Here is a 17503-nt window from a genome sequence, read left to right as displayed (position 1 = left end):
GGCCTCGCTGTCGTCCACTGCCCTGGTGCTCTCGGTGCGGCCTGGTCAACGTGGTCAACGACCGACATGCATCTGAAGTGGACTGTATGTGGAGAGGCCGACAGCTGGGTCCACGGCCGCACGCAAGGAAATGCCTCCTTATTATGCGCAAAATAATGATTCCTCCACCTGACATCAGGGACCCACCGAAAGGGTCTCTGTATTTCGCGAAAAAAATGTTACCACCGTTAACAGCTCGGACCCACCAGCTATATCTTCGCACGCAAGGACGTGCCTCCTTATTACGCACAAAAAAATGAATACTCCCCCTGTTAGCTGGGACCCAGTATAGTGGCAGGCTGACTTGTGGGCCTACTAAGTTGACGGGGGCGGAGGGCTTTGTCAACTTAGTCAATATGCACGATTCTAGCTCTAGTGACCGTACGATGTCCATCCAACGGCCATAGTGCTTCTTCAACCTCTGGTCTTCTTGCTCCAGCCGCCCAAACCAGCGTCGGTCGTGCCTCGTGCTCCTGCCTCCCGTGGCCGGCTGCGATGCGGCGGAGGCCTCACCGCCCCCTACTACTCCCACCGCTGGCCGGGCCATCCCTCTACTCACCCACACCCCCTGTTATTCTGCGGCGACGGCAGCCTCACACCGCAGCGAACCAGTGAACCCTCGTACTCCTCTACGCGTGGGCATCCACTACCGCGTCTTCCCCGGCTCCGCGTCGTCCCCTTCCTAGGCCTCGCCGTCGTCCACCGCCCTGGTGCTCTCGGCGCGGCGTGGTCAACGTGGTCAAGGAACGGCTTCCATCAGACGTGGACTGTACGTGGAGAGGCTGACAGCTGGGTCCACGGCCGCAGCAAGGAAGTGCCTCCTTATTACGTGCAAAATAATTATTCCTCCACCTGACAGCGGGGACCCACCGGACGGGCCACCGTATTTCACGAAAAAATGTTTGCCCCTGACTGCTGGGACCCACCAGCTACATCTTCGCATGCAAGGAAGTGCGTCCGGGCAAAAAAAATGATTCGCCCCCCTGACTGCTGGGACCCACCAGCTACATCTTCGCAGGCAAGGAAGTGCCTGACAGTCGGGACCCACCTGGTCGAAGCGTACGTAGCGTTGTCATTCTGGTCGCGAACGTGTACATACATATATACTGGTGGATGTAGAGGCGCGCACGTGTCGTAGTAGAGGCGCGTACGTGTCGTAGTAGAGGCGCACACGTAGCATGTACACGTACGTACACCGGCCAGGGTGCAAGAAAGAAAATACGGCCACGTATGTGTACATACGGGCGGGGTCTCGAACGCCTACTCGCGCATACGTACGGCCAGGTCTCGTGTACATGGCTAGGTCGGAACGGAGAAACAGCGTCGTCGTCGTGTTCATGGGGAGGCAACGAAATGCGTCGTGTTCATGGGGAGGCAACGGAATGCGTCGTGTTCATCGGGAGGCAACGGAACGCGTGGGAGCCAACCGGCTGGGTCGGAACGGAATGCGTGGTCGTGTTCATCGGGAGGGCTTGGATGGAACAGGCGATGGAAACGAGGCCTGGCGTACCGCACAACGGAGGAAACGGACCTCCTACGTTCGGAACGGGGTCCTGTTGATTGGGAGGGGTGTGGCGTATCGCAAAACGGAGGAAACGGACCTCCTACGGTCGAAACGGGGGTCCTGTTGATCGGGAGGGGTGTGGCGTACCGCAAAACGGACGAAACGGACCTCCTACGGTCGAAACGGGGGTCATGTTCATCGGGAGGGGTGTGGCGTACCGCAAAACGGGACTCCACGGGATACTGTTCATCTCCACCGTCGACCTCCTCCAGCCTCCACGGGCTACCGTCGACCTCCTCCAGCCTCCACGGGCTCCTGTTCATCCAGCCTCCACCGCGCGCTACTCCACCGGCTACTGTTCAACCACCCCTCCACGGGCACCCCTCCACCGTCTACTGTTCATCCAGCCCTCCACCACACCACGGGGTCCTGTTCATCCAGAGGCAACGCCACCGCTCACTGTTCATCCAAACCCCCCCCCCCCCCCGCGCGCAACGCTCACTGTTCATCCCAGAGGCAGCATCGATCGGCTTCAGTTAGCAGCAGTAGTGAAGGAATCGCTCGATCGGGTTCAGTTAACAGCCATCGATCGATCACTCGGGTTCAGTAACGCGTAGCCTGCTGTGCAATCGCTCGGGTTCAGTTAGAGCCCAACGCCTCGCTCGGGTTCAGTTAGAGCTAACGCCTCGCACACACGCGCATACGTGTACGAGAGAAACGCGCATCGCTCGGCCCCCGACCTCCCACCGTAACCGGGAACTCCCCGAAATTTCCCTCGCCCTCGCTTCTACCACGGTTTTTTCCGTCATGGACGGCCCAAAGAATGTCATGCAGCTGCGTCTCCGGCCTGCCCAGGACGAAAAGCCCATTTTCTGTCATGATTTTTTGTCATAGAAGTAGGAGCCCACCACATCTATGATGATACCGGGTTTTGTCACAATTATCGTTATAGAAGTGTCATATGTATGACAGAAAAAAAAATTCGTTCGGCCCAAAATGTCACGGATGTGTCTTTTTTTGTAGTGTTAGTTGAACTAATATTGGTTGCTAAAGTGTATCTCAGGATATTGGTTCTAAGTGCCCACGATGGAGATGTGTGACCCCCCCCCCCCATTTCAAAAAGGGCAAAGGCATGGTCTTTCGACGCTTCGAAGGTTTTAGTTTTGGTTTGCTTCGAGTCGTAGGAAAGACCGCACTATTAAGAGGGATTTGTGTGGATGAAAGTAGTGTGGGAATGCCATTGCCGAGCCTTACTCTCTTATCATTCCCACTCCGACCACCTAAAGAACCTAGTGTGTGTGCTGTGGTACTCAGAAAGCTTACAACAGAAAGTTACTGGGTACCCCGTGCGCACGGGGTCCTTTGACACCCGTGTGCACGGGGTACTGCGTAACTCTCTGAGTACCCCGTGCGCACGGGGTCTTTTGACCCCCGTGCGCACGGGGTACTGCGTAACTCTCTGAGTACCCCGTGCGCACGGGGTGGTGTGATAGTCTCTGAGTACCCCGTGCGCACGGGGTGGTGTGATAGTCTCTGAGTACCCCGTGCTCACGGGGCTGACTTAGCCCGTGCGCACGGGGTCCAACGGGCAGAAATCCCCACCAGCTCAAGAACACTATATATAGGGCCTTCTTCCACCTCGAACCCTTAACCCTAATGTCTTGTTGAGCTCCACCATTGCTACACCCCATTTTTCTCAATACTCTCAATCCCTCCACCCAAACTTGTTGAAACTTTGGGGATTGGGAGAGCAAGACCCGATCTACAACTTGACCAAACCAAATCGCGTTCCCCGCAACATTTATTCCCCATTGACTTGTTACTCTTGGAGCTTGGGCTCCTAGGCGGTTAGAGATTCCTCCGGAAGCTTCCTTGCTTGTGGTGTGCTCCGGAGAAGTTTGTAAAGGTGTGGTGGTCGCCTTCAAGACCAACCCCGAGTGATTCGAGGCTCATCCGTTGGGGGTGACTCGAAGGAGAATACGGTGAGCCTTCGGTGGCGTTCCGCAAGCTTTGGCTCCGGCACCGCTCCAAACGGAGAGTAGCTCTTTCCAAGGAAGAGTGAACTTCGGGTTAAAATCCGCGTCCTCGCCTCACTTGTGGTTAATCCTTTCCCGCACCTTACTTTGTTGTTGTTTGCTTGTTGGCTTGCTAATTAGTTTGTTGCCTAGCATATTTATCTTGGAGCCTGCTTGTCATATAGGTTGCATTCACCTAGTTGCATATCTAGTGAACTCTTTTATCCGCTAAGCCTTAAATACAACAAGAAAGATTGTAGTCTCCTATTCACCCCCCCCCCCCTCTAGTCGACCGTATCAATCCTTTCAGTAGCGTCATTATAATCTCGCCAACTATTGCTTCCATGACTATTGCTACCGCTTAGTGATAAAGTAAAGCAATTACATGGCGATTGCATTTCATACAATAAAGCGACAACCATAAGGCTCCTGCCATGTGCCGATAACTTTTACAAAACATGATCATCTCATACAACAATTTATATCTCATCACGTCTTGACCATATCACATCACAACATGCCCTGCAAAAACAAGTTAGACATCCTCTACTTTGTTGTTGCAAGTTTTACGTGGCTGCTACGAGCTTCTAGCAAGAACCGTTATTACCTACGCATCAAAACCACAACGATTTTTCGTCAAGTGTGATGTTTTAACCTTCAACAAGGACCGGTCATAGTCAAACTCGATTCAACTAAAGTTGGAGAAACAGACACCCGCCAGCCACCTGTGTGCGAAGCACGTCGGTAGAACCAGTCTCATGAACGCGGTCATGTAATGTCGATCCGGGCAGCTTCATCCAAAAATACCGTCGAATCAAAGTAAGACGTTGGTGGTAAGCAGTATGACTATTATCGCCCACAACTCATTGTGTTCTACTCGTGCATATAACATCTACGCATAGACCTGGCTCGGATGCCATTGTTGGGGAACGCAGTATTTCAAAAATTTCCTACGATCACGCAAGATCTATCTAGGAGACGCATAGCAACGAGACGGGAGAGTGTGTCCACGTACCCTCGTAGACTTAAAGCAGAAGCGTTTAGTAACGCAGTTGATGTAGTCGAACGTCTTCACTATCCAACCGATTCAAGTACCGAACGTACGGCATCTTCGTGTTCAGCACAATGACGTCCCTCGAGCTCTTGATCCAGTAGAGGGTCGAGGGAGAGTTCCGTCAGCACAACGGCGTGGTGATGGTGATGATGAAGTTACCAGCGCAGGACTTCGCCTAAGCACTACGATGATATGACCGAGGTGTTAAACTGTGGAGGGGGGCACCACACACGGCTAAGAGATTGTCTGTTGTGCTTTGGGGTGCCCCCCACTCCCGTATATAAGAGGAGAGGAGGAGGCGGCCGGCCTAGGGGGCGCGCCAAAGGGGGGAGTCCAACTAGGACTCCCAATCCTAGTTGGACTCCCTTTCCTTTTGCGGAGAGGGGAAAGAGGGAAGGGAGAGGAAGAGGAGAAGGAAAGGGGGGGCGCCCCCCCCCTCCCTAGTCCAATTCGGACTCCCTATAGGGAGGGGCGCGGCCACCCCTTGTGGGCTGCCTCCCCTCTCCCCTATGGCCCATGTAGGCCCAATATTCCCCCGGGGGGTTCCGGTAACCCCTCGGTACTCCGGAAAAATACCCAAATCACTCGGAACCATTCCGATGTTCGAATACAACATTCCAATATATGAATCTTTACCTCTCGACCATTTCGAGATTCCTCTTCATGTCCGTGATCTCATCCGGGACTCCGAACAAACTTCGGTCACCAAAACACACAACTCATAATACAAATCGTCATCGAACGTTAAGCGTGCGGACCCTACGGGTTCGAGAACTATGTAGACATGACCGAGACACATCTCCGGTCAATAACCAATAGCGGAACCTGGATGCTCATATTGGTTCCTACATATTCTACGAAGAGCTTTATCGGTCAAACCGCATAACAACATACGTCATTCCCTTTGTCATCGGTATGTTACTTGCCCGATATTCGATCGTCGGTATCATCATACCTAGTTCAATCTCATTACCGGCAAGTCTCTTTACTCGTTCCGTAGTGCATCATCCAGCAACTAACTCATTAGTCACATTGCTTGCAAGGCTTATAGTGATGTGCATTACCGAGAGGGCCCAGAGATACCTCTCCGATACTCAAAGTGACAAATCCTAATCTCGATCTATGCCAACCCAACAAACACCTTCGGAGACACCTGTAGAGCATCTTTATAATCACCCAGTTACGTTGTGACGTTTGATAGCACACAAGGTGTTCCTCCAGTATTCGAGAGTTGCATAATCTCATAGTCAAAGGAATATGTATAAGTCATGAAGAAAGCAATAGCAATAAAACTGAACGATCAACATGCTAAGCTAACGGATGGGTCTTGTCCATCACATCATTCTCCTAATGATGTGATCCCGTTCATCAAATGACAACACATGTCTATGGTCAGGAAACTTAACCATCTTTGATTAACAAGCTAGTCAAGTAGAGGCATACTAGGGACACTCTGTTTTGTCTATGTATTCACACATGTACTAAGTTTCCGGTTAATACAATTCTAGCATGAATAATAAACATCTATCATGATATAAGGAAATATAAATAACAACTTTATTATTTCCTCTAGGGCATATTTCCTTCACTCCAAGCGCGGCGTGTTGCCGGCCTCGATGTGCTCGAGGACGGCTTCGAGGGTGAGCCCGGGGACGCCCCACCATCAGCGCCGCCCCTCGGAGTTGTGGCGGCCGCGGGCCTCGACGCTGTTTGAGGAGGCGAGCTGGTCGGCGTGGCAGCGTTTGAAGTACGCCGTCCACAGCGCATTGCTGTCGGGGGCGTACCTCGGCTCGTTCCGCATTGCTCCGGCAGCGAGGACCGAATGCGCGCTATCTTGCCGCGCCGGTGGGTGGTGGTGGCATCGGGACTCCGCCGGCGCTTAGCTTCCATGTGCCCGACACCCGCATGTCCGGCGACGCCGGGTAGTCGGCCTCGTAGAGGAGGCGTGCCTCGTCCTCGTGCTGGTGTTGGCGGCTGAAGCCGTTCACCGCCGCCCCATCACCTGGGTAGCGCTTGGCCATGCTCATCGGCGGGGAGAGAGGAGAGGAGAGACGCGCGCGCGGTGAGTGGTCGAGAGGGGCGTCGGTGGTGAGAGGGGGAGAGAGTTTCTGTGGAGATGGAGTGTGCACTCACCGGCGAGGGAGGGGCGGCTTTTTATAGCCAGGCGTGGACGGCGAGAGGGCGGCCGCCGTGCATACGTGTGGCGGGAGCAGGCGGGACGCGCGTCGCTGCGCCTTCATTGCGTCGCCCGTGAGGCATCAATGGCAGGCTGACCGGCGCGGCAACCTTCGCATTGATTCCCGGCGAGAAACCGAGGCGATGAGGACGACGATGCGCCAAGTCGCTGACTGGGCGGGCCCGCTAGGCTTTCGCGCCAAAACTCTTTCCCCCATGCCCCCAGGGCGCCGGGTTCGGCCTAGGTCCGCCGGCGCCAAATTCGGCCCTAACCGGCGAAAAGTGGGCTTTTGGGGACGCGGCTGGGCCGATTTTTCGGCGCCAGCGATAAAAAAGGGCCTCGGGGGGCTTGTTGGGGGCGCGGCTGGAGATGCTCTTACACGTGAGTTAGCACATGGTATCCAAGAAGTATCCAAGAAGATTATCATACCCGGTTACACGTGAGTTAGCACATGGTACCATGTAAACCTCGAAGTATTTACCACAAACCTGTTATTTTTACTAATTATGTATAAGCGTATAAATTTTTAGATTCTTGCCGACAAGAAACAATCGAAGGATCCATCAAACTAACAGAAAGATTGAATGCATTTTGGGTACTTTAATTGAGAAGAGAATGAAAGCAATGCAAGAAGGAGAAAGCACCAAAGATGACTTACTCGATCTAATGCTCCATTCAAACATGACTGCCACAAATGAAAATAGTCAATCCATCCCGGGAATGACAATTGAAGAGGTCATAGAGGAATGCAAGCTATTTTATTTTGCAGGATCAAAGACAACATCAGTATTACTCACGTGGACAATGATAGTACTAAGTATGCACCCAGAGTGGCAATATCGTGCAAGGAACGAGATCCTTGGCATATTTGGGAAGAACAAACCTGAGTACGAGAACTTTGGTCGACTCAAAATGGTGAGCAATGTTGGAACTGCTCGATTTCAATGAAACAATAAAACTGTGGAAGTGATTTGGACTTATAAAGCTTATATATCAATCTACGGCTTATGCAGGTGACCATGATTCTCTATGAGGTTCTTTGGCTATACCCATCGGCCATCACATTCATTCGAAAGACATGCAAGGATATGAAGAACGGAGGCATCACATACGCAGGCGGCGTCCTCATCGAACTACTTGTGTTGTTCATCCACCATGATCTTGAAATTTGGGGCAGCGATGTGCTTGAGTTCAATCCGGAGAGGTTTGCCGAGGGGATCTTCAAGGCATCCAAGGATGCGAGTGCATTCATCCCATTTGGTTGGGGGCCACGGGTCTGCATCGGCTAGCAATTTGCGCATCTTGAGGCCAAGATGGCAATGTGTATGATTCTTCGACATTTTGAGTTCAGCCTCGCACAGGCATACACTCATGCACCGCACAATGTGACATTTTTGCGTCCGATGCATGGTCAAATTAAGCTCGGTGCGATTTGATCATTATGTCCGCTCATGCTTCGTTCATTGCCATGTGTGCACTCATGTAGTAAGACTTTATTTTGGAAATTTGTATCAATGTATTGTCTATGTTTTCTTAGAAACAAAAATCAAACACATCTAGGGCTTCCCTGATTCAATCCATAACCATATGAAAATATGGTAGTCGGCTTTTATTATCATTCTATGATGGAATGAGACATCCAAAGTTCCAGCAACAAAACACAATATGATGTGAGGGCTCTCTGACTTCTGGCAATTCAAAGCAGGAGCTTTTACCTTCAAATTTCTGTTATGAATTTAATTGCAAATTCTCTCTTGCTCTCTCCTGGTTTCTCCGCTTAAGTAGCACATAATCTCAAATTTCGTGTGTTTTTGGTGCAGCGTCCAAACACCCCTTTCAAGCAATTTATGTCTTTTTTACTCTTGCATTGCAATCCAACACATGGGTCAGCGTTTTTTTTTCTTTTAGAAGAAAGGAAGACTACTCTAACAGTATACGAGAAAAAACATACACGAGGAGAAGCAAAAGCTGGGACCGCGTCTGGGCCTAGGCCCAAGCTCGTTCTGCCACGGGGCCCAGATAAAGCGAACGCAGGCCCATGAACCTAGACAGCGCTCCCGTGACACCCGTTCCGCTCGCTCGCTTCGCTTCGCTAGTTTTAGTCCCACCTCGCTCAGCCGAGGGGGATCGAGCAGGAGAGCCGGCTATAAGAGGAGAGGCAGGTGCGACGTTGCTCCATACTTACCTGGACGGGGTCGACGGATGATCAGGAAGACCCGTGGCCTAGGAAGACCCGTGGCCTAGGCTAGTGGCCCACATTGCACATGGTGGGTGCGCTGGCTTACCATCTCCCCAAGCGGAGAGTGGACGTCATAATTTGTGGTTGAGGGGGTACGCGTTCGCGTGGCCCCTGCCAATTCTTTCAAATTAAACTTTGGTCCCTGGCCCAGCAGGAATCCGTGGTTCAATACTATCTTCTGTGAAGCGAATCAAAATTAACAAGAATTAAACGTAGCGTCCGGTAAAGCTGACACTGGCATGAAGATGAAGTTTACAACAGCCAGTCCAGTGGATATCTCCCATAACTGACGACGCAACGTTAAGAATTGTTGCTGACATCGTCAGATAAAATCGTGACCAAACCAAGCTGCGTGCTCTCTCCGCAAGCGGCCGCTGTTACAAGGCTAGCGCTACACATTAACACGACATTATCATCGTTGCCGAAGAAGCATCCGTCGGTGTCGACCATAACTTCTCTCTCTCTCTCTCTCTCTCTCTCTCTCTCTCTCTAGAAGAAGTCTCACGCCAACCGTCCGATTTGCTAGTAAATGTTGAGACCGATTGACCAGCGCCTGCTTAAACCACTTCCAATATGCGGAGCGACATTTCAGAGCAACTGAAGCGCGGTCAGCATTGCCGTGCTACACGGACTGGACCACAGCACAGTACCAGTCAACTGGTCAAGTCAATGTGTCTACGCTATGGCAATGTACCCATCGGTAGAAGACAGCATGATCTTGACGCAGAGAAGACGAAACAAGAAACTTAACATCGTATAAGAGCATCTACAACCACAACCCGCAAATTCCGCCCCCCTCCCTCCACAAGCAGAGACCGGACAGCACACTAGAAACCATTTTCACAACCAGATACCCCATTTGTGAATCATCAAATCCATAATATTAAATCCATAATATTACATGCACGTGAAACCTAATCTAAAACTGAACCGTCTGGCTCCGCCGTGCCCATGTCTGACGATTGGTTGCGCCCGCCTAAATGTTGGTCCGGTCGCATTTTCTCATCTGGGCAGTGACCAGGCATCCCGGACCCGCCCGGGCGTTTGGGACGGATATGGGGTCCCGTTGTAGATGCTCTAAACATTCCGGATACCCGCCTTGGACGGTTACACGGCTTGAAGTCTAGTCCCTCTCCAACCCTCTCATAAGTCATGACCCATAGCAGGAAGAGTAGATGCTACAGCGACTTAGCAATGGATTCAAGGAAACCATGTGAACCCGGGCCCTGCGGGAATCACATGTGTGTGATATATACATGGACACATGGCTGTAGCACTGGATGCATGAGAAGCAAGCAGAACCAAGATGGTTGCCATGGCGGCCACCAAAGCTGCCTACATTTTCAGCACATCCATCTCACTCCTTCTCTTGCTGATCCCTGTTGCTCTCGCCAAGGATCACCATACTCATGGCACCAGCTACCTCGAGAGAGGTTCATCGGTGTTCATCGAGGATGGCACCACCACCACCACCACCACCACCATCCTTGCGTCGCCCAACGGCCTCTTCGCCTGCGGCTTCTACAAGGTGGCCACCAACGCCTTCGTCTTCTCCATCTGGTTCAGCGGCTCGTCGGCGAAGACCATCGCGTGGACGGCCAACCGCGACGCGCCGGTGAACGGCAGAGGGTCCAGGCTCGCCTTCCGAAAGGACGGGAGCATGGCCCTGCTCGACTACGATGGCACGACCGTCTGGAGCACCAACACGACCGCGACTCGTGCCAGCCGTGCAGAGCTTCTCGACAGCGGCAACCTTATCATCATGGATCCAGACGGTCGGAGCCTCTGGACAAGCTTCGACTCACCGACCGACACGCTTCTGCCATCGCAGCCGATGACTCGGAACATAAAGCTGGTATCTGCATCTGCCAGGGGCTTGCTCTATTCAGGTTTCTATACATTATACTTTGACAGCGACAATGAGCTAAGACTCATCTACAATGGCCCTGACATCAGTAGCATATATTGGCCTGCCCCTTTCAACCAACCGTGGGTAAATGGAAGGACTACTTATAACAGCAGCCGGTATGCTGTTCTTGAACAGACAGGCAAGTTTGTCGCGAGTGACAACTTTACATTTGAAGCTTCTGATCTTGGTGATCAGGTTATGAGGAGGCTGACTCTGGATTATGATGGCAACCTAAGGCTGTATAGCCTAGACGCGACAAGCAGGGATTGGTCGGTCTCTTGGATGGCATTCCGCCGAGTCTGCGATATACATGGGCTGTGTGGCAAAAACAGCATCTGCAGATACCGACCGAAGCTCGAGTGCTCTTGCCTTGAAGGTTTCGAGGTGGTTGATGCAAGTGACTGGAGCAAAGGGTGCGCGCCCAATGTAAACAAGACAGCCAGCTGGGACTACAGGAGAAGACACAAGGCAAACAGCACGGCCACCCAGGATTTCTCATTCAAAAAGCTCGCCGAAACTGACTTCTATGGATATGACTCGAACTATGTGCAGCAGGTGTCAATTCTGCAGTGCAGACGTATGTGCTTGGACAATGCTGATTGCAAAGCTTTTGCTTACCGTCAGGGAGAAGGCACATGTTATACAAAGGTCTACCTTTTTAACGGCCAGAGCTTTGCATATCCTCCCAACGACGTTTATCTGAAAGTTCCCAGGAGGTTGCTGTCTTTGCCAGAATTGACTTCTACACTAGCTCACACATGCAGAGTTCATGAAAAAGAGGCAGACAGTTCATCACAGATGTTCCAGGACGGCTCTTCCAAGTTCAAGTTTGGCTACTTCCTTTCTTCCGCGTTAACGCTGCTTTTCATCGAAGTAACTTTAATCATCGCTGGTTGTTGGATTGTTTATAAATGGGAAAGAAGACCAGAGATTACAGATGAAGGATACATGATAATATCAAGCCAGTTCAGGGTATTTAGCTACAAGGAGTTACAGAAGGCAACCGATTACTTCCAAAAAGAGCTAGGAAGTGGTGGATCAGGAGCAGTTTATAAGGGAGTCCTTGATGATGAAAGGAAGGTCGCGGTGAAGAAGCTAAATGATGCGATCCAAGGAGAGCAGGAGTTCAGGTCTGAGCTAAGTGTCATAGGCAGAATTTATCATATGAATCTGGTCAGAATTTGGGGGTTTTGTGTCGAGAAGACGTGCAAGCTCTTGGTTTCTGAGTTCATTGAGAATGGTTCTTTAGCCACGGTTCTGTTTGATTACCAGAGCCTATCTCCTGTGCTCCAATGGGCCCAAAGGTACAATATTGCAGTTGGGGTGGCGAAAGGACTGGCCTATCTCCACCATGAGTGTCTTGAATGGATTGTGCATTGTGATGTCAAGCCAGAGAACATATTGTTAGACAAAGACTTTGAGCCCAAGATTGCAGATTTTGGACTGGTGAAGCTACTGCAACGAGGATCAAGCGCACAAATGTTGTCAAGAGTGCACGGGACTAGAGGCTACATTGCACCAGAATGGGCTCTAAATCTTCCAATCACTGGCAAGGCCGATGTTTACAGCTATGGAGTAGTGCTTCTTGAGTTAGTGAAGGGGATTCGGGTTTCCAGTTGGATGGTTGAGGGTAAGGAGGAAGTGGAAATGGCTGTTAGATGTTCTACTGAAATTCTTAAAGAGAAACTTGCAGGCGAAGATCATTCATGGATCCTGGAGTTTGTCGACTATAGACTGGATGGAGAATTCAACCATTCAGAAGCACTCATGATGCTTAAGATAGCAGTATTATGTGTGGAAGAAGAGAGGAGCAGAAGACCGAGCATGAGCCAAGTGGTCGAAACTCTGCTTTCACTTGTGGAATAATGTTCAATACTGTATTTACTACTGCTACATCTAGCTGATGTGTGTAAGAATAATATTCTGTGATGTTATACAGAAAAGTTGCCCTTATCCCTGCCATATGTAGCAACTCTACGGATTTGTATCAATCTATGTAGTAGGAGTATTTCATTTGTCTATCTGTTTGGATGTTTAAGTCTATATAACACATCTATCTACTTCCAGCAGTTTGAAGAAGAAATCGTTGATCCTTAGGAGCTAATAAATCGATAGCAAACCGGAATACATCGAATCTAACATGAATTGTAGGTTGGATCAATCTAGCCAGTTTATTACTTGATTTATTGAGCAGCCAACAGAATAATGAACCCAATGTAACAGAATACTCACCACTATACAAACTATATATGATCCAAAAGAATGAACAATGACAGGACCTGTTAAACAATCAGCAGTGCACCAGTGTTAGGCCGGCGTCCGCCAATCATTCATCGTTGCTGCCAATGCGCTCCGCAGCGCTACTGCCCGCTTATCAACCTTGAACCCTTCCTCTGCGGCATGATCTCTCCGGCTCTGCATTGCCCCCAAATCAGTCTCTGCTTCTTCCTCCCCCTCCTCCGGTGCCAATGCAGAGTAATCCTCCCTCGCCAGCAGCACATTGTGGAGCATCGCGCAGGTCCCAATGCACGTCACGGCGGCGCGAGGGCTCTCCTCCTCGTGGAGCCGCGCGATGGCGCCCCACCCCATCAGGCTCCGGATGGCGCGCCTCGCCGGGCGGCACATTGCCTTGTGGGCAGTGTTGAAATGGGCCTCCGGCGAGCCGGGCACGACAGGCCCCTCGAAGGGCAGCATGAGCCAGCGGAGGAGCGGGTACCCGTTTCCATCCGCAACCAGGTACTGCGCGGGGTTGAGTAGCTTCCCCTGCTCCAGCTCCTGGTGCAGGGACGAGAGCCTGAGCACCTCGAGGTCGGCGCGGTCGCCGCGGAAGCCGGCGGCGAGGGAGAGGATGCGGGAGGAGGCGCCGGCGACGAGCTGCGCGGCGAGGGGCCCGCCCGGGCCGGCGAAGCGCGCGCAGGCGAGCGCGCCGCGGCAGGAGGGGAGCGGGGAGGAGGAGGCGCCGGCCGGATCGGAGGGGAAGGCGAGCCAGAAGCGGAAGTTGGCGAGGAGGACGCGGCGGAGGCGGCGGGAGGCGGCCCGCGGCGCGGAGGGCGGGACGCGGAAGAGCGCGGCGAGCGCCGGGTAGGGGAGGCCGGAGGCGAGGCGCGCGAGGGCGAGCGCGAGGAGGGTCGGGCACGGGAGCGAGGGGTGGGAGAGCAGCGGGTCGAGCAGGCCCGAGAGGTAGTGGAAGGTGGGCGCGGACACGCGGAAGGCCAGCGGGTAGTGGTCCGGGCTCGTCGGCGGCAGCGGCAGCGGCGGCGAAGGCGGGGGCAGGGGAGGAGGCGGGGCGACGGGGGTCGCGGGGCCGGCCTCGTCGCCGTCGCCGTCGGTCCGCCTGCGCTTGCGGGCGGCGTCGGGGTCGGGGGAGGGGCCGAGGAGGTCGAGGACGAGGACGGAGACGGCGGAGAGGAGCTGGTGGGTGAGCAGGAGGAGGGGCTGGGACGACGGGGGCGGCGTCATCGGCGGCGGGGGCGCATGGCGATGGCGGGGCGGTGGTGGTGGTGGTTGCGGTGTCGATGGGTGGAGGGATTTTGTATGGAGGGGGTGCGATCGCGGTGACGCGACACGGCGATGGCGCCGTCCGGACGTTTCCGTGCACGCTCCTAGGCTCCTAGCGGCTGGGGGTATAGTACGAGTACCATTCGTTCGCCCGGTGGCCCTCTGGTCTCCCCCGTCCTCTCACCTCACCACTTGGAGGGTTGGAAAGGTTGGGGGCTCCAGCGGGCAGCAGATGCTCGGGAGCCAATCGGGACAAGAAGGGGTTTGTCAAAAGTCCACTAGGCAGGCAGGGCACATGTCGATCGACGCGAGTGTGCGCTCTAATCCTATCATATCCTCACGTGTCTAATAGAGACTGGAAACGGGCCTACGGAAATGGCAAGCCTTTGTACCAAAAATCAAGCCTAAGAGCAACCCCAACGGGTCGACCCAAACGGACGGTGATTTTGTCCGTTTGAGTCGGCCAGACGGACACGAATGTCCGTTTCCGCATTTGGGTCGGCGCGTGCGCTTAACGCTGTCCTGAACCCATTTTGGACGGCGCTAGAAAAAAATGAATGCATGCATATTAAAAAAGAGAAACAGCATTAATAAAACATTAAAGCCGGCCACGAAGGCCGGCGAGAGTCCAAGCGTCCACATTTGCATTTAAAAAAATAAAAACAGCCTAAACTACGAGGCGGCGCGCTGCCTTAGGCTTTGTCGACGTCGTCCTCGGGGTCCGTGAGGTTGATGAGCGTCGGCGCCGGGCCTGGCCCAGGCGAACGCCGTGTTCCAGAGCGCCGTCATGTCGGGCTGTGCCGGCGCGGGGGGGAGGGGGTGCGGCCGCCTGTGCAGCCGCGGCCTGGCGCGCCTCCTCCTCGGCCTCGCGCTGCTCTTCCTCGAGGTCGCGCTCGAGCATCTCGAGGTACTCGCCATCGCGGCGCTCCTTGGCCACCCTGATCTGGCGCCAGTACTCGAGGTACGCCGCTGATACGTCTCCAACGTATCTATAATTTTTTATTGCTTCACGCTATATTATATTCTGTTTTGGATGATTAATGGGCTTTGTTATACATTTTTATATTATTTTTGGGACTAACCTATTAACCGGAGGCCCAACCCAAATTCCTGTTCTTTGCCTATTTCAGAGTTTCGCAGAAAAAGAATATCAAACGGAGTCCAAACGGAATGAAACCTTCGGGAACGTGATTTTCGGAACGAACGTGATCCAGAGGACTTGGACCCTACGTCAAGAAAGCAACCAGGAGGGCACGAGGTAGGGGGCGCGCCCTCCACCCTCGTGGGGCCCACGCTGCTCCACCGACATACTTATTCCTCCTATATATACCTACGTACCCCCAAACCAACAGAGGCATCCACGAAAACCTAATTCCACCGCCGCAACCTTCTGTACCCGTGAGATCCCATCTTGGGGCCTTTTCCGGCGTCCTGCCGGAGGGGGCATTGATCACAGAGGGCTTCTACATCAACACCATAGCCTCTTCGATGATGTGTGAGTAGTTTACCTCAGACCTTCGGGTCCATAGTTATTAGCTAGATGGCTTCTTCTCTCTGTTTTGATCTCAATACAATGTTCTCCCCCTCTCTTGTGGAGATCTATTCGATGTAATCTTCTTTTGCGGTGTGTTTGTTGAGACCGATGAATTGTGGGTTTATGATCAAGTTTATCTATGAACAATATTTGAATCTTCTCTGAATTCTTTCATGTATGATTGGTTATCTTTGCAATTCTCTTCGAATTATCAGTTTTGTTTGGCCTACTAGATTGATCTTTCTTGCAACGGGAGAAGTGCTTAGCTTTGGGTTCAATCTTGCGGTGTCCTTTCCCAGTGACAGTAGGGGCAGCAAGGCACGTATTGTATTGTTGCCATCGAGGATAACAAGATGGGGTTTATTTCATATTGCATGAGTTTATCCCTCTACATCATGTCATCTTACTCAAAGCATTACTCTGTTCTTATGAACTTAATACTCTAGATGCATGCTGGATAGCGGTCGATGTGTGGAGTAATAGTAGTAGATGCAGGCAGGAGTCGGTCTACTTATCACGGACGTGATGCCTATATACATGATCATACTTAGATATTCTCATAAATATGCTCAATTCTATCAATTGTTCAACAGTAATTTGTAAGTGACCGAGAGAAGCCACTAGTGAAACCTATGGCCCCCGGGTCTATTTTCCATCATATTAATCTTCCAACACTTAGCTATTTCTGGCGCCGTTTATTTCCTTTTATTTTACTTTGCATCTTTATCATAAAAATACCAAAAATATTATCTTATCATATCTATCAGATTTCACTTTCGTAAGTGACCGTGAAGGGATTGACAACCCCTTTATTACGTTGGTTGCGAGGTTTTTATTTGTTTGTGTAGGTGCGAGGGACTCGTGCGTGGCCTCCTACTAGATTGATACCTTGGTTCTCAAAAACTGAGGGAAATACTTACGCTACTTTACTGCATCACCCTTTCATCCTCAAGGGAGAACCAATGCAGTGCTCACGAGGTAGCAAGAAGCATTTCTGGCGCCGTTGTTGGGGAATCTACGCAAAAGTCAACATACCAAGTATCCATCACAAACTCTTATCTCCCGCATTACATTATTTGCCATTTGCCTCTCGTTTTCCTCTCCCCCACTTCACCCTTGCCGTTTTATTCGCCCTCTCTTTTCTGTTCGCCTCTTTTTCGCTTGCTTCCTGTCTGCTCGTGTGTTGGATCGCTTGCTTGTCACGATGGCTCTACCTAGATTTGGTGATCTTCACCTTAAAAGGTTAGAAGAGAATGAAAGCAACGTTAGAAGTTTCATGACTTTACAGTTTGAGCATAACAATTTCTTTAGAAACGAGCTCAAAGAACAAAAAAGCTTTATGGGTTACATGAATAAAGAGCTCGACGATATGTCTAAGGAATTTTATGGTTTGAAATCTCAGATTGCTCATCTAGAAAAATTAGTTGCTGAAATCTCGGATAAGCAGGCCACCTTAGTTAATAAGATGGCCGCTAAGCCGGATAGTTTCTATGAAAATAAAGATGAAGATCTAAAAGTTATTGATGTATCCCCTA

At 51.7% G+C, this 17503-nt stretch overlaps 3 protein-coding genes and 1 pseudogene across 3 annotated transcripts; 3 read left to right on the top strand and 1 right to left on the bottom strand.

Annotated features, from left to right (window-relative positions):
* Window positions 1-7003: 7003 nt before the first annotated feature.
* On the top strand, window positions 7004-8281 carry LOC109755317 (cytochrome P450 CYP72A616-like). Its single transcript, XM_073505622.1, has 3 exons — window positions 7004-7227; window positions 7319-7703; window positions 7802-8281. Exons 1-3 carry the CDS (start codon window positions 7004-7006, stop codon window positions 8075-8077), a joined length of 885 nt encoding a protein of 294 aa, XP_073361723.1. The 3' UTR covers window positions 8078-8281.
* Window positions 8282-8965: 684 nt separating this feature from the next.
* LOC120970221 (U1 spliceosomal RNA) lies at window positions 8966-9141 on the top strand (annotated as a pseudogene).
* A 796-nt stretch (window positions 9142-9937) lies between these two features.
* LOC109755298 (putative receptor protein kinase ZmPK1) lies at window positions 9938-12981 on the top strand. Its single transcript, XM_020314208.4, has one exon. The coding sequence runs from the start codon at window positions 10334-10336 to the stop codon at window positions 12800-12802; it is 2469 nt and encodes an 822-aa protein (XP_020169797.1). The 5' UTR covers window positions 9938-10333; the 3' UTR covers window positions 12803-12981.
* A 100-nt stretch (window positions 12982-13081) lies between these two features.
* On the bottom strand, window positions 13082-14598 carry LOC109755299 (uncharacterized). The gene has a single exon (XM_020314209.4). It carries the CDS (start codon window positions 14393-14395, stop codon window positions 13244-13246), a length of 1152 nt encoding a protein of 383 aa, XP_020169798.1. The 5' UTR covers window positions 14396-14598; the 3' UTR covers window positions 13082-13243.
* Between the last annotated feature and the right edge of the window lie 2905 nt (window positions 14599-17503).

The sequence above is a fragment of the Aegilops tauschii genome, chromosome 7 (assembly GCF_002575655.3).
Source record: "Aegilops tauschii subsp. strangulata cultivar AL8/78 chromosome 7, Aet v6.0, whole genome shotgun sequence".
NCBI classification, from domain to species: domain Eukaryota; kingdom Viridiplantae; phylum Streptophyta; class Magnoliopsida; order Poales; family Poaceae; genus Aegilops; species Aegilops tauschii.
The sequence above is the reverse complement of the archived record's forward strand: the minus strand, read 5'-3'. Positions and strand labels throughout refer to the sequence as shown.